At 39.2% G+C, this 24,113-nt stretch overlaps 1 protein-coding gene across 1 annotated transcript in view; it reads right to left on the bottom strand.

Moving 5' to 3' along the window:
* The window catches only part of crhr2.L (corticotropin releasing hormone receptor 2 L homeolog), a 191,128-nt gene extending 180,997 nt beyond the window's left edge, over positions 1-10,131 (bottom strand). Inside the window, exon 1 of the mRNA XM_041565759.1 lies at positions 9,925-10,131. Coding sequence (XP_041421693.1) covers positions 9,925-9,957 — 33 coding nt within the window. The 5' untranslated portion in view covers positions 9,958-10,131. The remainder of the gene's footprint in view (positions 1-9,924) is intronic.
* Between the last annotated feature and the right edge of the window lie 13,982 nt (positions 10,132-24,113).

Genomic DNA, 24,113 nt, shown 5'->3' with positions numbered 1-24,113 from the left:
ACGACAGATATGTTAAGAGGCTTTGCACATTCCTATGAATAATCTCAGGGGCCACATTTAGAAGGACCTGCTAATTCCCGGTTATAAAATTAAAACCACACACAAAGCTTTCAAGATGAAACTAGTAAATAAAGCAGTGTTTTAATAACAAAGAGAGGTGCCATGTAAAGGAATGACATCTCAAAGGAAGATTCTTCATACTCATGAAGGAGGCTACATCAGGGTTGGCCCCAAGTGGTCTGCTTGGGTATATGGATGGAGCCAATATTGCCCATGTTTTTGTATAATCATGAATGTAAGATGTTGAAGCACCTGACAATTACAAGGCACTTAAATTAGTACAACATCCCCATTTACATGAACAATACCTTTAGAACAGGGGGTCAACAAACCTTTTTTCACCTGTGAGTCACATTCATGTGTAAAATATGTTGGAGGGCAACATAATGTGACAGGGTGTTTGGAAAACACAAGCCCAGCCTCAAAATGACTTGGGGTATCCTACTGACCCCTTTTATGCTAAATGATGCATCTAAGTCTTTTCTTGGGTTCTTTAATGACGTTGTTGACTAGGAGTGAACCAAGTTGAATCGAATTAATAATTATCTCTAATCCTGCTGTTTTCTTGATCATGAACACCAAATCCCACAATACTGAAAGGCTAATCTACATGTTGACTTCTCCTAAACTCAAATGGAGTGTTAGATTAATGGCACATATTGCCGGACATCGGTCAGGATCAGGAGACAATTGCAACCTCTAAGGGGTAAGAACAGGTAATACATGGACACGTTAGCATGATATTTTTTATTATTAAGATAATCTTCACCCTATCACCTTTTGTCCTGGTTCTATACATGAAGGGGCAAATTCACTAAGATTCGTAGTTGCGCCAGGCGTAACTTCGCCGCACTTCGCTGCACTTCGCCACACTTCGCCAGGCGTAGTTTCGCCAGCGCTTCGCAAATTCACTAAAATCCGAAGTTGCGCTCAGGGGTATCGTACGGTTGCGAAGTTGCGCTAGCGTTGATTCGCTATGTAAAGCGAAGTTACGCTAGCGAAGGCTAATTTGCATACGGCGCCAAATTCAAATTTCAATGGAGGAATACGTACCAGCACTACAAATGCCTACAAAACCTTCAAATCATCAAATAAAATTTTTATTTTGCCCTACACATGTAGGGGGGAAGGAGGGGAGCCCCAAAAAAATTCTCGATCTTTTTCAGCCTATCACCCATAATGTAGAAAACACGCCAGCGTTTTTTGGGACTTAGAAAAATTTTTGACTTTTTTTGAAGCAATCCCTATCTACTCTATTGCGCTTCGCCTGGTCTGAGGTGGCGAAGGAAGTCTAGCGTAAAAGGTAGCGTTCAGTACACTGCGCGCGTTAGTGAATTTGCGTAGTTACGTCGCTAGCGAAACTTCGCCAGGCGTAAGGGTGCGAAGTAACACTAGCGAAACTACGCCAGCGTTCGTTAGTGAATTTGCGCAGTAACGAAAATGCCAAACGCTAGCGAAGTAACGCTAGCGTTCGGCGCTTCGGCGCTTAGTGAATTTGCCCCGAAGGGTTTGTATTGGGTCCAGGCCACAAACAGCTATTTACCCCGGGCCTTCTTGGGTTCAGGTTGCAAAAATTGCAGTAATTTCAGATATGGGTTGCACAGTTTTTTTTACCTACTCATCACTACAGTCGATTTTTGCCTAAATTATTACCCGGCCTGGGACCTTTGTCTTTATCTCTGGGCTTGACTGTTACAAATGGAAAGATTTGAGTTGGATCTGTTAACAACATAGAACACGATTTCTAAATTAAAGCAGTTGGGACTGGTACAGATGTCTTGTTGGACAGGAAAGAATTGGTATTTCCCCTTGTGAGGCTGAATTGGCAGCTGGCCTGGGTAGAGAGGGGGGATCGTTTATTTGGAATCGCTATTATTAAAGTACTGAGGTCTTTTTTTTATCCATGTGTAAAACTTATTTTGGATACCTATTATTAGCTGTCACCAAACAAAGCATTTGTTTATTTTGGACCTTCAGAGCTGAGATGAAACTCAGATATATATGGAAGAACATCAGAAAGATGAGGCTTATATATACTGTATAAATTAGGCACCAGGGATCCTTAATAAAAAAAAATTCTTTATTATAATGCAGCTATGACTGTGACATTCACCATTACTCCATACCATAAATGGTGTCTCTTAGTACATAACAGTAATGAGCATCACTTTACCAGTTCCAAGTTCAAGTCTAGACATTTATTCTGATGGCTGATACTCTCCTACCATATCCCTCTTTTTTTTACAGCACAATGCACTTTGGGAATTGTAGTAACAGGTCAAATCCTTGGGTGACCATCTACTTTTAAAACATTACGCCAGTTGGGCAGCTTAAAAACTTACTGAGCATTCTGGGAGAAGCAATTCTAAACCCGTCGAGGGTTGTTAGTTTTACATTATTGCATTAAGCTTTGCCTTTAGAAATTTGTCTCTGTCTTGCTTTGCCGGAGGATATGTTGCTTTAGCAGTGGGATGTAATATAAGATGTTTTGGCAGCAGGTTATAAATCCAGAACGATGGATGAGAGCACAGAGGTTACGCCGCTGCAGACTCTCCAAATACTACAGAGAACAAACTTTCCTTGCTGTGCAGAACAAGATACAGACTGACAAGATGTCCCAGCCACTTAGTTATTCTGTAACCAGAAACCACAGAAAAGTGCTCCCTAATCCATCAGGTCTCATAATGGAGAATTAAGAATTATAGCCGTGCTCCAATGGCTGCTGAGAAATACAACGTTACATATCCCCCAAACAATGACCACGGGTAGCAAATGATTCGTATGATATTGAGGTAATTTGCAGTTGTTGTTTATTTTGTTTTTATTTTCATCCAACATCCCCTAAATCAGTTCTTTCTTAGATTGGATAAAGAGTCAACCTTTAAGTCACTACCTGGTTGCTAGGATAAGTGGCATCCTAAGTTATATTAGAATATTTTTTTGGATTGGAACCATAATAAATCTGGGCCGTACATAGGCCAACATGAGCTGCCCAAGTTTATTGGCCCTGGGTTCATTTAGACATCCCATTAGGTCAGGAGCACATCAACTTGATTGGGGACCTCTCCGCTGCTCTCTTTGTTCCCCAACCCATTGGGTGTTGCTCCCGGTGGCCTCAAAGCAGGTGCTTTTTTTGAATTCCAGGCATGGAATGTTGTATAAGAAACAGATGTACTGCCAGAGACTCCTGTAGACTGCCAGTTCACAAAGGGGCTACCGATCACAAGTCCATAATTGTCACCCTCAGGAACTTTTTGCAAGTTTGTGTTGCTCTCCAACTTTTTAAAATTTGAATGTACCTCATGGGTAAAAAAAGTTGGGGCATGGAGATTCAATTTTAGATTCCAACTTGTACTCCCAGAAGACACCCCCCAGACTGACTGGAATAGTTATTGAGTACATATGGGCATGTTGCTCAACATTAACCAAATTGCTTAGTCTTTCTGGATAAAGCTTCAAAGCCATGGCCCAATGTGATCAATGGCAGATATCCGTGTACAAAAATCATGTAGTTACATTAGTGAACTCTAGGGCATTCAGTTGGGAAAAATGAAAAATGAACAGAGCAAAACTTGTTTTATTTTCCCTGGTTCAGACGACATGAAGACATGCATCAACGTTGGAGCAAATAAAGTTCCATCATGAGCTTAAGAAGTGTTTCTTAATTGTAAAAGCAGCCAAGTAGGGCTATTATTACCTCTCCATCTTATAGGATTATATACTGAAGCATTTTAGGTATACAGACCCAGGGAGATAAGGGAATAGCAATTTTGGGGATTGATAACATTGACTTGACTTTTCTGTGGGTCAGAGTGTTTGTAGAAGAGCAGCTTTTTAATGTGAAAGGGACTAGTAGAGGTTACAACTTCAGCGGCACTAATGCTTTGTCCCATGCCCAAAGTAACAGAATAACAAAAAAGGTCATAAAAGAACAGTTGTGGTTGTTTAAGCCCCAAACATTTTTTTACTATTAACCCATTACCCTCATACCAATAAACCTCTAGGAAGTGTCAGGCACAATGGAGTCCCAAAACAGGGCAAAAGGATATGAAACTGTGGAGGCCCAGCTTTAAGAACAGGTTTGTTGCTCAAATTCTGAGTTCTACACCGCACTTTTCTATACAACCTCACATACATCACTGTACATCAGCATGCCAGGTTGTTTTATCCATTACAGAGGAGTGTGGAAAATTTCGATGTCCAATTGGCCCTTTTTTTAAAAATGTTTTTTCTTATTTATACACTTAATTTCCTTCCCAGTCCTGGTGAGAAATGTTAAACAATGTCCTATCTATCCCTTATTACAAATATGCAGATTTCCCTGTAGATTGTGTCCAAGCCATCAATCAAATCAACTATTACAACATATTAACTTTCCAGACTGAAATTCTGGAAATTCGGATATGATCTCAAATTGGGGGGAAAAATATGTCTCCTGGATACAGAAAATCTTACATTCAAGAGCTGTAATGTAATTATACTAAACATAATAGTTACACTTAAAGGACAACAAAACCTGATACACACAGGTCTTCATGCCTTAAGTCTACTAGAAATTCATTTAAATATTAAACAAACCCAATAGGCTGATTTTGCTTCCAATAAGGATTAATTATATCTTAGTTGGGATCAAGTACAAGCTACTGTTTTATTATTACAGAGAAAAAGGAAATCGTTTATAAAAATTTGGATTATTTGGATAAAATGGAGTCTATGGGAGACAGCCATTCCGTAATTCGGAGCTTTCTGGATATCGGGTTTCCGGATAAGGGATCCTATACCTGTATTACAAAAGACATACTATATAGTAAACAATTATTGCACATTTTTAATATATAAACGACGAGTGATGTCCAACCTGTTAAACGTGCCAACATCACCGCCATCATCTCATGGATGCCTCAGCCTTCCAGTCTTCTTCTCTACCCTGCTAGGACTTATTCCGTGGTTTATGCTCTGCACAACAAAGAAGTCATACCTCATTGGTTCCAAATGAAGTCTAAAGTCGCACTCTCCAAAATGGGGGTGGCTTAGGGGAAACTGGGCTGGGCTACGGGTGGATTGATGTTTAGGTGTAATTATGGGTGTGGTTTACTTAGTCTGTACTTTTAACACTGAAATTCTGGGATGAATAATGAAATTAATTATTTCTAACTGATATAATTTCTAAAATCCACTCCAAATATTTTTATTTTTTTTAATACAATTACCAATTCCTTTAATATCTCTAATTCATCTCAAATTTCAGCTACAGATTCTTATCCTCTTTGCTCAAACTATTATTTTGGACCATTGTAAATATCCATTAGTCTATACTGGTCCACGTGCCGAAACAAAATGCATTATGCTTTTGGCACACGCCCCAAACCACAGGCAAATAGCCATACAAATCATATATATTTCCCCTTGCCAATGTAAAACACAAGGACATTAAATATAAATACATATAGCCGCTCTGTGTAAACAAACGCCTGCTTCTAATTTCCCCCAACACAAAACTCCTTTCAACACAAACTCTCTTTCCTAATTCCTAGAGAAAAAGTTTGGGCTATTTTTTTTTTCGTATAACGGTATTTATTTAGAATCTAAATTATTCTTCAAAGGCCAAAATACCCTGGATTTATTTATCTGTCTATTATGATTTATGTAAACAGGTTCCATTTGCTGCGGAGTGAACTGTATAAATAAACTCTCGGAGAAGGAATCAGAAAAGCATTATTAGCATTACAAGTTCTTTAATTGCTGTCTCATATATGGTGATAAAACACACTTTTCTGGAGAGGGAAAATTAACAGAGCGCTGCAGGGAAAAATAAACATTTTTTTTTCGTAAAAACAAACAAAGAAATGTTGGGTAGTCAACGATTTTAACTGGTTGGGTGCCACTGGTGCTGGAAGGAAAAGTTGGCCAAGTCTAGTTTGGCAAAATCAACAGCAGAAGTAGACAAAAGATAAATTTAGGGAAAATAACTCTAAGGGGCCCATTTACTTAGCTCGAGTCAAGGAATAGAATAAAAAAAACTTTGAATTTCGAATGTTTTTTTGGCTTCTTCGACCATCGAATGGGCTACTTCGACCTTCGACTACGACTTCGAAGCATACGATTTGAACTAAAAATCGACCATTCGAAGTCAATGTTAGCCTATGGGGAAGGTCCCCATAGGCTTTGCAATCTTTTTTTGGTCAAAGAAAAATCATTCAATCGATGGATTAAAATCCTTTGAATCGAACGATTCGAAGGATTTAATCGTTCGATTGAACTATTTTTCGTTCGATCGTTTGATCGAACTATTTGCGGTAAATCTTTTTTAACAGTCGAATATCGAGGGTTAATTAACCCTCGATATTCGACCATAAGTAAATTTGCCCCTAAGCTGTGGTTGGTTTAGAGAAGGCTTAAGTCGTAAAGAATAAGTGGGATAATGCAGTAAGGTATTGTAACTACAGAATATCTCTATAGGCATTTGATCTTTTGATATCTTCTGCTGTACTTGGAGACCTTCTGCTAGTGGAGAACTTCAGGAAAGTATTTGAACTGGTTGCAGATTTATGGGGAGCTGAACCCTCTAGACCAGTGATCCACAAGCAGTAGCTCATGAGCAACATGTTGCTTACCAACCCATTGGACGTTGTGCCTCAAAGCAGGTGCTTATTTTTGAATTCCTGGCTTGGAAACAAGTTTTGGTTGTATAAAATTCAGGTGTACTGCCAAACAGAGTCTCCTGTAGGTTTCCAGTCCACATAGGGGCCTTAAAATAGCCATACTTGGCACACTGGGAACTTTTTTCATGCTTGTGTTGCTCCCCAACTCTTTTAATATTTGAATATGACTCAAAGGGTTGGGGAATCTATCTATTTATATAAACATATTTCATAGCTGGAATCTAAACCCCATTGTCCAGCTGCAGCAATTGGTATTATAACCTCAACTACTTAGCAGTCCTTCTGCAGCCTGACTCATTGGCTTGGCCAACTCCAGGAATTGGTACTGTAACATTGACATAGCCATCCTAGTTTGACCAGAAAAAAATTACATCTGTAGAGGTTTGGTTGCGCTAGAGCTTTTTGTAGACTGCTAGGAATCATTAGGGAAGGATCTGAGTTGGCAACATATTTCATAGCTGGAACATCAACCCCCCTCGACCAACTGCAGCACCCGGTAGAGTAATGTCAACCCCTTAGTCTTCTTTAATCTGCAGTCTGATCAGAAAAAAATAACATCAGTGACATCTCCAGAGGGTTTTGTTCCAGTATAACGTTTCGTAGACTGCTAGGAAGTATTAGGAAAAGATCTAAGTTGGAAACATATAGCTGGAATCTTAACCCCCTAGAACAACTGCAGCAATTGGTATTGTAACGTCGACCACTTAGCCTTCCTACATATGCAGTTTGAGCAGAAAAAAACAACATCTCCAGACAGTTTGTTCCGCTAGAGACTTCTTGCACTGCTAGGAAGCATTAGAAAAGTTGGTAGCATATTTCATAGCTGAAATCTTAACCCACCTCGGCCAACTGCAGGAATTGGCATTGTAACGTCGACCACTTAGATCTGCAGTCTAACCCCAAAAAATAACATCAAGGAGGTTTATGGCTCTTTGTAACGCTTCATTTGCAGTCATTATAAAACTGGACATTTTGATTGAGCACCACTGAAGTAGCTTCCATAACCAAGAAAACTCAATTGCTAAATAAAAAGCTAAATTTCCAAAAATGTGTTCTATTCAAATATTTGGCACACCTTGCGTTGCTGGGAAAGTTTAGGAATGGATCTGAAAAAGCCCCCCAAGCAAAGAGTCGCCATCGGATTAGGAATTTGGAATTTACAAGAAACTCCAACATGTGCAATTGTAACATCAACCACTTAGACTTACTTGATGAGCGTTCTGCCAAAAAATATAGCATCATGGACTTTAATGCCCCATTTACATAGGATATTTATATAACCCAACGGCTACTAAAAGTTGCTTGTTCAACCTAATGCAACCCCTTTGAAAAACAACATTTATACAAGTTTACTAGGTCTGCATAAAGCAGGTTCATTTCTTAAAGGAGCCTTAAACTTTTTCGATATTACCAACATCAATAATAAGCTTTTAACATTAAACATTCCTTAGCCCCCATAAAGCACAGTCTCCGCACAAACAGAGTTAATGGCATAATATACATCTGATTATTTCTACAAACGACACTTTCTTCGTTTTCAGAGGGGGGGGAGCCACTCTGGGTGCAAACTTACGGCATATTTAACTCCCACAAGGCATAAAACAAGAGGATATGGCTTTCTGGTTTCCATCATGGGAACAAGGAGCAAGATAGACCAGAAGAATTAAATAAAACAACAAGGCCTGGATCCTATAATCCTTGACCAAAAACCTATAAAAGAAAAGGAATACGGTTTTGGTCCATTTTCCTGGCTTTTTGGGGCAATATAACCATAGATTTAACTCAAGTTTACAAGCCAGGATCAAATAAATGGTAAATACGTCCTTCAGAAATGTCATGAAGGTTATTTAATAATGTGTTATGTGATATTGAATAAAGATAGCGCAGTCTTCATTCGGAGAATATTTAAACATGCCTTATGCTAGTCCTCATTGGCTCCAATACTATGATGTAGTCACTATGGGGCACACACATGGAACCAATAGGAAGTCTGGAGCATCTTTGAATTAAGAAGTACATAAAGTGCTACAAGGTATGGGATCTATTATTTGGAAACCCATTATCCAGAAAGCTCTGAATTATGGGAAGGCCATCTCCCATAGACACAATTTTAGCCAAATATTTCAAAATAATTCATTTTTTCTATTTAATAATAAAACAGTAGATTGTACTTGATCCCAACTAAAATAGAAGTAATCCTTATTGGAGGTTAAACAATCCTGCTGTGTTTATTTACTGTTTAAATTCTTTTTTTTTGTAGAATTAAGGTATTGAGATCCCAATTACAGAGAGATCCCCTATCAAGAAAACCCTAGCATTCTAGATAACAGGTTCCATACCTGAACACAAAAAGTCAAGTTTATTTATGAGTAAGGCAAAATGTTGCCCTTTAAAGCACCGTACATTAAGGCAAATCAATCCTACTGGGCTAATTTTTTTTTAGCAGACTTAAGCTATGGTGATTCAAATTATGGAAAGATCCATTATCAAGAAAAACCTAGGTCCCAAGTATTCTATATAACAGGTCCCATACCCGTTCACAAAAAGTCAAGTTTATTTACGAGTAGGGCACCGGAGTAAAGGTGCCCTTTAAAGCACCGTACATTAAGGCAAAACAATCCTACTGGAATTAAGCTACAGTGATTCAAATTACAGAAAGATCCATTATCAAGAAAAACCTAGGTCACCAAGTATTCTGGACAACAGGTCCCATACCTGTTCACAAAAAGTCAAGTTTATTTCCGAGTAAGGCACCGGAGTAAAAGTGGGGGACAAAATTGTGCCCTTTGAAGCAACGTACATTAAGGCAAAAGAATCCTACTGGGTTTAGATTTTTTACGGTGATTCAAATCGCGGAAAGATCCCTTATCCAGAAAACCCAACCCCAGGTCGCGAGCATTCTGGATAACAGATCCCATCACTGTACTCTAAAGCAAGAGGCTGATATTATCTTTTCATTCTCGATCAAAGAAAGAAACACATATCGGTGAAATTGAGTAAACTTCACTTTAAATCTACAGGGAAGGGAACACAATTCCATTGCACTTTTTTCCCCCCACAATGAACATTTTTTTACTGCTCCCTTCCCTGTTCGAATTAAAGCCAATGCCGGACATTGTGCCCAGAGAGCCCGGTAAGCGGAGGACCGGTTCTGAGCAGAAAGGAACGTGACAGTGATGCATGGAGGTAAAGGAGAACTTACTTGCAGTATGAGAAGCACAATTGCTGATTTCATTATCAGATATTCCAAGGAGTGTGAGCAGTAGGGTTCTGCTTGTATAGTCTCCCCCCCAGGCTTGGCGTCTCCAATCAATCCTACGTCTCCAGGTAAGTGTTAACTTATCCAGGCTAAACTTTTATTTGGCTGCCCCACATAGATTAGGAGCTGTTCCCTATCTAGAGACTGCATAGTGACTCACAGGTTCAGTCTGTGCGGAGCAGGGAGGGGCGAGTAAATGAACACACAAGCAGTTTTTTAAAGACACAGGCTCGAGCCTCTCTGTCCTGCCCTGCTCAGGATAGTGGGGGCAGTCATTAAGTCGAATGTTAACATTATTGAACACAACACGCTCTTTCATTAAAAGTCAGTGTTTAATATTAATACCTGCCGTCTTTGAAGCTGCTCTGCCATGAACGAAGCTCCGGGCTTGGGCAGCTGTCTCTGATTTGTTCCGGAGCGTGGGTGGGCTCCCAATGAGTGCGATGGGGGCCCTAAACTTACCTGTCGCTATTTGCACATTTTCAGCACCAATTTTTTTTTTCCTCCAGGCTAATGACTATTGTCAGTGATTGTGTTTTGGAAATGCAGCGCTTCTTCCGACCAAAATTCCTTATAAGTGATGGCAGGCACGAATTTGCGGGTAATTTCCACATTTCACGGCGGTGGATAATTTTGCGAAACCGCAGCAAAAATTGGACGGCGAAATATTTTTTTGGACGCGTGGCGGAAAAGTCGATCGCGTCAAAACCATCGTGCGTCAACATTATTTGGACGCCCATTGACTTTAACGACGGCGCCAGAATTGACGCGGGTGTCAAAATTCATGTTTCGCTAATTTTTTGCTGTTTTTTGACAAAGAGAAACAGGAGAAATTCACCCATTCCTTATTCCATCCAGCAAGAAAAAGATTTCGGACAAAACATCCAAAATAAAATTTAGGGGTAGATTTATCAAGGGTCGAATTAGAAATTCGAATTTTCGAATTTTTATTTTTTGGGGTTATTTATCAAAGTCAAAGTCGATTTTATCGAAACATTTTCTGCTATAAACTCCGATCAAATCCGCTTGGGTTTTTTTACGCTTATTTATTAGTACATTTTCCCAAAAATTAGCTTTTTAAGGAAAAATCTGATTACCACGATTTTTCGGGATTTTTCTCCCCAGAAAACTCTGATTTCTTATGCTTTCTGCCCAAAAACTTTGGGGTATTGCATGAAACCCAGTGCACATCACAAAATCATTGGGACTTCTCCCATTGACTTATATGCAACCTCGACAGATCTGAGATGCCAGATTTTCTAATTCAGACTTTTCCATCTTCGGGGTTTAATAAATTCGTGATTTTATAAAAGTCCAATTTTATAAAAAATAAATCACAAATATTTTGGATTTTTGCATTCGGAGTTTAGTAAATAACCCCCTGTAATTAGAACGGGAATAGTCCAAATTTGATTTGAGTTTAAATCTACTGTATCTTTAAGAATTCTAATTCAACTTTTCGCCATCTAAAACCTGCTGAATTGGTTCTTTTAGCCTATGGGGGACCTCCTACAACACCTTTGGAGTCATTTGGTGGACTTTTGAAAATCACATTTTTTTTCTGGAAAAAAACTCAAATCTAATTGATTGGAGTTTGCAGGTCGATCCTATTTATCCGAATATAAAAAATTTAATAAATTTGGATTGGTAGTTTTTTCCCCGAATTTCAAGTTTATGGGAGTTGATGGGAGTATTTAGAAACTCCCATTAACTCGAAATTTGACCCTTAATGTGAATTTTCTGCTGTTATTTTGAAGAATATTAATACAGGTATGGGATCTGTTATCCGAAAACCCGTAATGCAGACAGATCTGAATTACTGGAAGGCCATAGACATGAATTTTATTCAAGCACTGGTATGGGGTCTGTTATCCAGGGACCTGGGGTTTTCCGTATAATGGATCTTTCCATAATTTGAATCTTCATACATTAAGGGGGTTATTTACTAAATCTCGAATTTATCTGGTCCGGCTTTTTGGGGCAAAAACTCAAACTGTTTGTGGGGAAAAATAAGTTGAATCTTTTGAGATCTCTTATAACGTATACTGATTTCTTATACAGGTACAAAAACCCACCATCTCAGACCTGTCGAGGTCCTGTATAAGTCAATGGGAGAGGCACGTATCCCAATTTAAAGATATCATGTCTTGCGCTGGGTTTAGTCCAGGGAACTAAGGGGGAATCATGTAAACATTAAGGGGCAGATTTATCAAAGGTTGAAGTGAAAATTAAAATTTAGAAAACATCGAGTTTCGAGCTAATTTTTGTGTACTTCAACTAGGGAATAGTCCAAATTCAATTCAATTTGAAAAAAAATGCGAAAATTTGAATTTCGACATTTATCATCTACTGTCCCGTTAAAAATTAGACTTCGATCATTCGCCATCTAAAACCTGCTGAATTGCTGTTTTTGCCTATGGGGGACCTCCTAGAACCTATTTGGAGTCAATTGGTGGACTAAAATATCAAAGTTTTTTTTTGGGAAAAAAAAAAAATCGAATTTGATGGAATACGTTGTTACTTCGATTCATACGATTCATATGAAAACTGACCAATTTGATCGAAAATGGACCTATTCAGACAAAATTCATTTCGGTTGGTCTTTTTGAATTCAAATTTCGAAGTTTATCAAATTTGAAGTAAGACCCTTTAATAAATCTGCCCCTAAATAAACCCAATAGGCTGGTTTTGCTTCCAATAAGGATTAATTATATCTTAGTTGGGATCAAGTACAAGCTACTGTTTTATTATTACACAGAAAAAGGAAATAATTTTTAAAAATCTGGATTATTTGGATAAAATGGAGTCTAGCTAGGGGTAGATTTATCAAAGAGTGAAGTTCCTGCCACTAGAGTGAAATTCCGCAGCTCTCCATTCATTTCTATGGGATTTTGAAAGGCGTATTTATCAATGGGTGAAAGTGAAATTTCACCCTTTGATAAATACGCCTTTAAAAACCCCATAGAAATTAATGGGAAGTGGCGGAATTTCACTCTAGTGGCGGAACTTCACTATTAACTTCACTCTTTGATAAATATATCCCTATGGGAGGCGGCCTTTCCGTAATTCAGAGCTTTTTGGAAAACGTCTTTCCGGATAATGGATCCCATACCTGCAATTCAAATTTTTAAAATGTACTTCCTTTTTCTCTGTAATAATAAAACAGTACCTTGGACTTGATCTAATATAATTAATCCTTATTAATGAATCCTAGTGGTTTTATTTAACGTTGAAATTATTTTTTAGTGGACTGAAGGTATGGAGATCCAAATTAAAGAAAGATCCCTTATCGAGAAAACCCTAGGTCCCGGGCATTCTGGATAACAGGTCCCAAACCTGTGCACAAAGACAAGTTTTTTTTTATGGTGAAGGCACTGGAGTTCGAGGGGTGGGGGACATAATTGTGCCTATTGAAGCACATACATTAAGGGGCTGATTCACTATGGGTCGAATATCGAGGGTTAATTAACCCTCGTTATTCGACTAGGAATTAAAATCCTTCGACTTCAAATATTGAAGTCGAAGGATTTAGCGCAAATACTGCGATCGTACGATCGAAGGATTATTCCTTCGATCGAACGATTAAATCCTTCGAATCGAACGATTCGAAGGATTTTAATCCAACGATCGAAGGAATATCCTTCGATCAAAAAAACGTAGGAAAGCCTATGGGGACCTTCCCCATAGGCTAACATTGACTTCGGTAGCTTTTAACTGCCGAACTAGGGGGTCGAAGTTTTTTTTAAAGAGACAGTACTTCGACTATCGAATGGTCGAATAGTCGAACGATTTTTAGTTCGAATCCTTCGATTCGAAGTCGTAGTCGTAGTTGAAGGTCGAAGTAGCCCATTCGATGGTCGAAATTCGAAGTTTTTTTACTTCGAATCCTACACTCTATTTATAAATGTGGTTCATGGCACGGAGCTCATTACTTAGCTACACAAGGGAACCCTGTCCCTAAAGTATGGGGAGCGCGTGGCCTGTGTATGTGGACACCTATGGCTGACTCACTTCAATGCCTGATAAATGGCAAATGGGCATTGCAACACACAGCATGCACTTTACCTTGAGACACAGCTCTATGTTATCCATTTTGGAGGCACAAGGAGTGGCATGGAGGGCATTTATAAGGGGCTCATGGAGTGTTATTAGTATAAAACATTTGCATTAGTAGTTCTATCGTACAATGTACAACTAGATAAAGACAGTATCACAAAATCACAATGTTCACACTACACTTCATTTTGGAATGGCACATTTTGGATTCAAAACAAGTCACTTCACCTCCAGGGAGTTTAAGAAGTGACTTTACATCAGTTAAAAAGTTTTGGCAAAATCCTTGACTTTTTTCATTATTGATTCCATTTCTGCGAACTCTTTTTTTCGGGCGATCAATTTTTTTCCTGCATGAAAACAAGTGATTGGGAAGATGACAAAGTAAGATTTATTATTGTTTAGACGTAGTTCTCTATGTGTTCCTGGTGCAGATTTAGTGATCTGTTGTGTGGGCATCCGTGGTATAAAGAGAAAATAAATCCTGTGATGTTTCACACAATTGTACTGTATGTGCTTTTATCAGTATTTGCCTCTTTGGATCCACGGAGATGTTGGAAGCCATTGTCCTTTCTGCTGTAGCCTCACATTGGTTGTGTGTTTGGTAAAAGATACACTAGGGGTATTGGTTTGTGTACACAGAGAGCTGAATTTATTGGCATTTCTGTTAATATGTTTGCCAGTGGCTTCTTTTTTGAGGTTGGGAATTGCACCCGGCAGTGCACCATGACTCAAGCACGTGTACCCTGCACCCTAGTGCCACTGTTCCTCTGTTAGTGCATCTGGCACAGGGTGCAAAGTGCAGCACAGTGGGGTGCAATGACGTCCATGTTTACTGTCTTCTTTATGCAGAAGGTAAGTACATGGTTTCTCATACTCCACATGCCCAAATTGTTGTGCCTTTTGGATCACACACAAAAGTCTGACACAGACTGATGCGGCCCTTTGTATTTTATAGTGCAAACAACACTGAGGGGCTGATTCACTAAGGGTCGAATATCGAGGGTTAATTAACCCTCGATATTCGAGTGGGAATTGAAATCCTTCGACTTCGAATATCGAAGTCGAAGGATTTAGCGCAGATAGTACGATCGAACGATTCGAAGGATTTAAATCCAACGATCGAAGGAATATCCTTCGATCAAATAAAGTTAGGCAAGCCTATGGGGACCTTCCCCATAGGCTAACATTGACTTCGGTAGCTTTTAGATGGCGAACTAGGGGGTCGAAGTTTTTTTTTAAAGAGACAGTACTTTGACTAGCGAATGGTCGAATAGTCGAACGATTTTTACTACGAATCCTTCGATTCGAAGCCGTAGTCGAAGGTCGAAGTAGCCCATTCGATGGTCGAAGTAGCCCAAAAAAAACTTCAAAATTCGAAGTTTTTTTACTTCGAATCCTTGACTCGAAGTTAGTGAATCGCCCCCAAAGTGTGGGGACAAACACACAGGGTGGAACTGAGCTAGTGGGACACCAGAAAAAACCCAAGTAGGAACCGGCCCTTGTGGGGCCCCTCCAACCCAGGCCTACTTCCCTTCTGAAATCTTGTATGCTGCCCCCTTACCTCCTGCCGGGGCCCGAGAAAAGGAAATAAGGTTGTAGAGGAGGGTTTTAGTTGGGTCGGAGGGCCGGATGACTTGTGGCTGGGACAGGGGTCTGGGGCAGGGGGATCTGGGGGCCCCTGAAGTGGCAGCCCTAGTGGGCCTCAGTCTGACACTGCAACCACAGGACAAAACCGGCATTATTAGAAACTGTCAGAGATTCACAGACACGGAGCTGGATACTGTGACATTAATGTTCTGGGCTCACAGCAAACCTATAAGCCGTGTGTGATCCAAATGAGACAAGTCAAGCAGCGGGCAGTTCTCTTTCATTTTTAATTTTTGTCGCATTTGGCAGGAAAGCAAAATGTTAAGGGTGGAATTCAAACTTGTCATCTTTAGATTATTCCATAAAACTTTGGAGCATACTCCTGTAATGTCGCCCTCGGGAGCTGCAAATTGCACAGGGATGGGCTAAAATCCCCCTAGTGCCACATTAGCAGCAATGCCGGCCATCTATATACAGTATATATATATGTTTATAATTGCTCTAGAACAGTGATCCCCAGGCAGTAGCTCTCGAGCAACATGTTGCTCCCCAATTCCTTGGATGTTGCTCCCCGTGGCCTCAAAGCAGGTGCTTATTTTTGAATTCCAGGCTTGAAGACAAGTTGGTTGCATAAAAACCCGGTGTACTGTCAAATAGAGTCTCCTATAGTCTGCCAGTCCACTAAATTACAGCCCGTATTTGGCACCCCAGAAAGTTTTTGCATGCTTGTGTTGCTCCCCAACTCTTTTTATTTTTGAATGTGGCTCACGGTTAAAAAAGGTTGGGAACCCTGCTCTAGAGAATACGTAAGTATTACTTGAAAATGACCTACAGTAACCTTAAGCTTTCTCGTTATGGACAGTAAGGGATAACAAGAAAACGGAAAAATATGTACTGGAAAAGGTAACACTTCCTTGGAAATGTATATTCTCTTCTCAAACATGAGCCTCGAATGAAACAATGAAAAAGCACCAGTTCATCTCCTTCTCAACAGACTAATTCACCAGCAAGGACATGTTTAAGTGCCAAGCGCTGGTTTAACAATGAGCTTCTAATTTAAGGCATGACTATTTCATGGGAGGTGAGTAAGTTGTATTAATTGACAACTGTGTTGCATTGCAAAATGGGAAGCTCCTCTTTGTGTTGTATGGTTGTACCCCTTGGCAGGTATGTGATTTGTTTGTTTTTCTATGCTGTTTTCAAGCTGTTTTGTGTTTTGTTTCACGTGCATATTAAGGGGATATCTGCTTTAAAGGCACTAGGCTCATGTACAAAAGGTGATATGCAGAGTGCAAAATCCAGACAGAAATCAACTTTTTGCCCCTCCATATTCCAATGTAACTGTTGCACATGATATGATAATAGATGCATCCATAGATGTGTACATTTTCAAATATTTATTGGAATAGGATCACTTCGGTGAATTAATATTTTTTTAGATTTAGAGTGCAATTTACTGTACTTGGCACAAGTGAACCATGGAAATACCATCAAGGCCCAGTCAGATAATAATTCTAAGGTTCCCTTGCCTTCAACAGAGAAGGATAAAGGACAATGAACGTTAAACTAAAGAAGTAGCAAGAAATGTTGTACATGATGTTTTGTGCTTCTGTACCAGCCCAAGGCAACCACAGCCCTTTAGCAGTAAAGATCTGTGTCTCCAAAGATGCCCCAGTAGCTCCCCATCTTCTTTTCTGCTGATTCACTGCACATGCTCTGTGCTGCTGTCACTTACTGAGCTTAGGGAGCCACTCACAATATACAGTACACATAGAATAGAAATGTCACAATATAAGGCTGATTAGTAATTAATACACATAATTACTACATGGCAGCACAGAAACCAGTGCAATTAGCAACAAAATTTAATAATCAGCAAACCTGTAGCATCAGCTTATATTACAGCCAGGGAAGCTCATTTTCTGCTGGATAATTAGTGACGAGCCCTAAGCTTAGCTTCTCAACAGCCAATCAGAGCCCACTGAGCATGTGAGTGTCACAGACACTTTCCAAGATGGTGACCCCCTGTGACAAGTTTGAAGTCCTGGATCATTGCTGCTATTGACAAGCTGAAACTTTAGATTGGTGCATTAAGATCAGTATATAAAACATGGCATTTTTAGTCCTATTCATTTTTAGGGTTTAGTTCTCCTTTAAAGGGGGTAAACTGGCTCTTGCTGTAAGCTGCAAAAAGTTGCAAAGAAGCATCCACGGATGCAAGTACCTTTCTCAGTCAATCCAAAAGCAACTGGGCATCCATTTCATGATTTGCTTATGTTTTAAATGAGCCCTCCTGAGAAGTTGGTTTTTGATGTTGTTGTTGAGTCGGACCAGTCCATTTCAGAATGATAAAGGTCTTCAGTTGGAAAACCTGCAGAAAACAAATACGGTCATATATAGGTCAATGGTTATCATTCAACACAGGGCAAAGCCTTGCTTACAGAGGGAAGGACGAATCCACTCATGCCTCAATAAACAGTGAATTTAACCATGGAAACTTCCTAGAGCTGGTTCTGCTTCTTAGCAAATATGACAGTCGCCTCGAAAAAAAAAGTCAAAGTGATAATGGCAATGACCGAGAAACAAAAGCCAACTTGAGAGCAAAGGGGAAGGGGGGGGGTTTGGTCTTGCTTCTACAATAAACAACTTAATGAGGGTGAAGGTGAAGCAAAACATGAGATAGGAGATTCAAGGTGCAGTGGAAATGGACCAAAATGTTGGTGTGATGTAAATAAAAACATAAATGCAAAGTGCAACATTGGGTGCTATTCTACATGTACTTAAATGTCATTTACACAGGTACGTTCGTCTTTAAACTGCCACCTAGCACCATGTTCTGGTTCTGCCAGTTTTGGTACAAGTGACACTCGCTCACTTTTGTGTTCAGTATTTTCATTTCAATATTCTTAATAATTTTGTATTTATTTATATATATTTATATATATTTATATATATATTTATTTATTGGTTAATAAGCTCTGGCATGCATATTTGCGATGCTTTAAATTCATCAGAATGTGTATTGTTTTAGTGTAACTAACTACTAGGTACTAGGTAACTTACGGTCTGTTTTGACACATAACATGCAGACAGTGTCCTTTGCTCACAGCAGACAAGTGTCAACTTTTTTTTTATAACTTTTATATGCCTAAAATGTGGTACTCATATGCATATTGGGTATCAAACTGTTTAGCAGACCACCAGCCTTAATATTTGTGATGTTGCATCTTCGTGCCTTAGGACGTGTAGCAAATATCACATTACAAATTGCAAACTTTGAGGCTATTTTCAGTATTTCAAAAAAATTGCTAATTTTTGGAGTAGTAAATCAACTTAAACTCATTTGGCAGAATGTGTTCATTCCAAAATATATGGTTTTCTGGGGTCAACTTACTGTTAGGGGCTTTTATTACACATAAAACACAGGCAATATGATTTGTGGCTAAAGTGTGAGCCATGAATGTTTATATGAGGTATTTTTATTTTGGGTCTCTACAAGCCACATGCTTTTGAAAGCCTATGCATACTGGGCATACTGGGCTCAGAAGACTTTTTTTTAATGTATGCTGAGGTTTGGTTGGGTTGAGTTTTTTATCTCCATAAAACTATACATAGGTTGGCACAATTAGGAGACACTAGGATTTCTAAATATGTTGAATTTTTAAACATGTAACAAAATAGGTTTCTGATATATTTCTCTATATTATGAAAATAGGGGATTCCTTCATGTCAGAAGAAAGTTAGGGAGATTCACCTATACTCATTTATTCATGCTGGGCAGTGACCCAGTTCAGTTCAGTAACCCAAAGCAGCTAATTAGCATTTGGTGTCATCAGTGTTCTGGAGAATAATTAATACACCAATCAAGTTAGTCGGTAAAGCGCAAATTTGCCCTGTGTTGGTAAATCAACCCAATGTTGTCCTAAATCACTGGTTATAACAAATAAATGCAAAATGCCAATATAAGCACACACCAAAGTGAATAAAAGTTCAATAACAGAGATAATGGAAAAAAGTGGAGTTCACCCTAGTCAATGGGTGCCTGTATATAAGGCAAAAAAATAATGACCAAAAAGTGGTTAAAAGTCCAAAAACATTTATTAGGACATTACAGGTGAAGGCCTAACACATTTCGTGCTTGTTGGGACACTTATTCATAGGCTTATGAGTATTATTTTTTTTGGAGAAAACTCATAATTCCTGTTGTTGTCTACTAAATCAGTGGCTGTCAAACAGTTCAAGTGCTATTGAGGGAGCCCCTTATTTCATGAAATCTGTAAAAATATAGTAAAATAATGATCAGTATGATCAGACATATATAGGATAGCATATACATATTCATCCAAATATCACCCTTTCTGACCTTCAAGCTGGGCTTTATGTTGTATCTAGGAGGACAAAAGAATTTCTCCTCAATGTCACATTGGGGACCCAGGGCTGCTGCTTCAGGGGCCTCCAACCCTACCCCTGGGCACCAGCCGCAACCCCCTCAACACAAAAGACTTACGGCACGGAGTGAATCCGATTGGGTGGAGCCCACCGTTTTTTTCCCTGTGTCCCACTGGCCAAGCCCGACCCTATATCTGACTCTAAATATCCTTCAGGCTAAGCACTACCCCTGCCATTCCTACTGGAAAACCAGCCCCACAGTTTGGAAACGCACTGTCCTACATTGTGCTTTGGAGAATAATGACAAAAAGGTTCTAAAAATCAGAGGTTTGTTCATTGCCATTTTCAGTAATTCAGTTTAACAAAATCAGCAGCAGCATAAAAGTCAAAAACAACTGTTCACTGTTTATAAAAACCCAGACCAGAGTCACTGATGAGGAAACCGATGATGAGGAAGAAACATAAAGAAGAGAACGTGTGAAAGCTGTGTTACCTGTTGTCTCTTTGTGCGCACAACTTGCACTCGGCTGCACACACAAATCTATTTGCTGCGACTAAATCAATTCTCACTTCAGTATGTGCTCAGACTTCATGTGAAGGAGATTTAATGACCTGCGATACGTCATATATTACATTTCTCCTACTCAACATGGAAACAAATTTATTGTGATTTATTGTGATTTCATTGAGAAATATGCAAATCTTTCCTCTTTGAGCGGTTCTGCCCTTCAAATGACTGCAAGATGTTGTTTATGTGTCGTGGTGTTTGAGTTTGGCTACATGTACTTTATCTACAGATGTAGGCAGCTATACTGGGAATATTTATATTGTATGTGAAGTGTTTGGAAAGGATTTCACTAAAACCGTTGTATAATTGTGTTTGTCAGTAAGATTTAGAGTGCACTCTATTTTTGTACAAATAAAAACAAGCAATTTTATTTATATAATTGCCCGTGTTTTTTCTTCCCTCCTGGGCTTAGCTCATATATGTATCCCATACTGTGTATTGTGTACTAAGCTTGCTCTTGCACTTCTATGGCTGTAAGTAACCTATAGGCATGGTTTTTAAAACATGCTTTACGGTAGTGTGAGCAACTGTGGTGTGTGAGTCTGTGTGTAATCAAAGCAGAATATTCATATGGATATCAGGCATTAGAATAATCATGGGGCTAGACCAACCTGTATCCAATCAGAACATTAGATTGATCAAAGAGATAGACGAACCTGTATCCAATCAGAGCATTAGAATGATCACAGGGCTAGACCTATCTGTATCCAATCAGAGCATTAGAATGATCACAGGCTAGACTGACCTATATCCAATCAGAGCATTAGAATGATGCCAGGGCTAGACCAACCTGTATCCTATCAGAGCATTAGAAAGATCACAGGGCTACACCAACCTGTATCCAATCAGAGCATTAGAAAGATCACAGGGCTAGACCAACCTGTATCCAATCAGAACATTAGAAGGACCTCAGGGTTAGACCAACCTGTATCCAATCAGAGTATTAGAATGATCACAGAGCTAGACCAACCTGTATCCAATCAGATCATTAGAATGATCACAGAGCTAGACCAACCAGTATCCAATCAGAGCATTACAATGACCTCAGGGATAGACAAACCTGTATCCAATCAGAGTATTAGATTGATCACAGGCTAGACTGACCTGTATCCAATCAGAGCATTAGAATTATTGCAGGGCTAGACCAACCTGAATCCAATCAGAGCATTACAATTATCATAGGCTAGACAACCTGTATCCAATCAGAACATTAGAATGATAACAGGGCGAGACCAACCTGTATCCAATCAGAACATTAGAATGAGTATATTTGTGAATAGTGTAAAATTTTACACAATTTTAGCCCTTTGAACTTATGTTTGCATTTATGAATGAGTCTTTAAATCTTCTGCATGAGCAAATGTTGGCTTATATGTGAAATTCATATGACATTTACATTATCATCTCATTGTTCTTTATGCTTCCCATGCATTTTTATTATGGTTGATAAAAATAATATTTAGATATTATTCGGAGACAGATGATTGGTTACTTTCATCCACTCTTTTTCCTATGATGTCAGAAGGTACGAATGCCAAGCAATATCTAGATCTTTCCACATTTATTAGGAGCTATTTATCATTGGGATTTATGCTGGTGATGACATTCAGCTTCTTCAATAGCTTTTTGCTTGTCTTCACTTTGTTCCTATGGTCCCAGCTACTCAACTAAGCACTGGCAGCTGCTAATTCATCTGGAACACTTTTTATAGGGTTCATACAAGAAGCATGAGAATAGGAATGAGATCACTACAAGAAACAATGGTATCTGAAATCCAAACTAACAGCAGAAGCAGAATGGCAGTGGTGCCTTTATACAGTCATAGAACCCCTTTTAATATCCTTATCAATTACCTTTTGGGGTACATTATCACTTATAATACATGAGTGATACTCAGAGTTCCCTGTATAACTCAGCCTGCAGCCTTGTGCCTTTATATGGTCACAGAACCCCTCAATGACTTCTAATATCCTTATCATTTACAGTAGGGGGTACAGTATCCCTTATAATACTCGGAGTTCCCTGTATAACTCAGCCTGCAGCCTTGTGCCTTTATATGGTCACAGAACCCCTCAGTGACTTCTAATATCCTTATCATTTACAGTAGGGGGTACAGTATCCCTTATAATACATGAGTGATACTCGGAGTTCCCTGTATAACTCAGCCTGCAGCCTTGTGCCTTTATATGGTCACAGAACAACCCTTCAGTGACTTCTAATATCCTTATCATTTACAGTAGGGGGTACAGTATCCCTTATAATACATGAGTGATACTCAGAGTTCCCTGTATAACTCAGCCTGCAGCCTTGTGCCTTTATATGGTCACAGAACCCTTAAGTGACTTCTAATATCCTTTTCATTTACAGTAGGGGTACATTATCCCTTATAATACATGAGTGATACTCAGAGTTCTCTGTATAACTCAGCCTTGTGCCTTTATATGGTCACAGAACCCCTCAGTGACTTCTAATATCCTTATCATTTACAGTAGGGGTACATTATCTCTTATAATACATGAGTGATACTTGGAGTTCCCTGTATAACTCAGCCTTGTGCCTTTATATGGTCACAGAACAACCCCTCAGTGACTTCTAATATCCTTATCATTTACAGTAGGGGGTACATTATCCCTTATAATACATGAGTGATACTCAGAGTTCCCTGTATAACTCAGCCTGCAGCCTTGTGCCTTTATATGGTCACAGAACCCCTCAGTGACTTCCAATATCCTTATCATTTACAGTAGGGGGTACAGTATCCCTTATAATACATGAGTGATACTCGGAGTTCCCTGTATAACTCAGCCTGCAGACTTGTGTCTTTATATGGTCACAGAACAACCCTTCAGTGACTTCTAATATCCTTATCATTTACAGTAGGGGGTACATTATCCCTTATAATACATGAGTGATACTCAGAGTTCCCTGTATAACTCAGCCTTGTGCCTTTATATGGTCACAGAACCCTTAAGTGACTTCTAATATCCTTATCATTTACAGTAGGGGTACATTATCCCTTATAATACATGAGTGATACTCAGAGTTCCCTGTATAACTCAGCCTGCAGCCTTGTGCCTTTATATGGTCACAGAACAACCCCTCAGTGACTTCTAATATCCTTATCATTTACAGTAGGGGGTACATTATCCCTTATAATACATGAGTGATACTCAGAGTTCCCTGTATAACTCAGCCTTGTGCCTTGTGCCTTTATATGGTCACAGAACAACCCCTCAGTGACTTCTAATATCCTTATCATTTACAGTAGGGGGTACATTATCCCTTATAATACATGAGTGATACTCAGAGTTCCCTGTATAACTCAGCCTGCAGCCTTGTGCCTTTATATGGTCACAGAACAACCCCTCAGTGACTTCTAATATCCTTATCATTTACAGTAGGGGGTACATTATCCCTTATAATACATGAGTGATACTCAGAGTTCCCTTTATAACTCAAGCTGCAGCCTTGTGCCTTTATATGGTCACAGAACCCCTCAGTGACTTCTAATATCCTTATCATTTACAGTAGG

The sequence above is a fragment of the Xenopus laevis genome, chromosome 6L (assembly GCF_017654675.1).
Source record: "Xenopus laevis strain J_2021 chromosome 6L, Xenopus_laevis_v10.1, whole genome shotgun sequence".
NCBI lineage: Eukaryota > Metazoa > Chordata > Amphibia > Anura > Pipidae > Xenopus > Xenopus laevis.
This window is presented reverse-complemented; position numbering and strand designations above follow the sequence as displayed.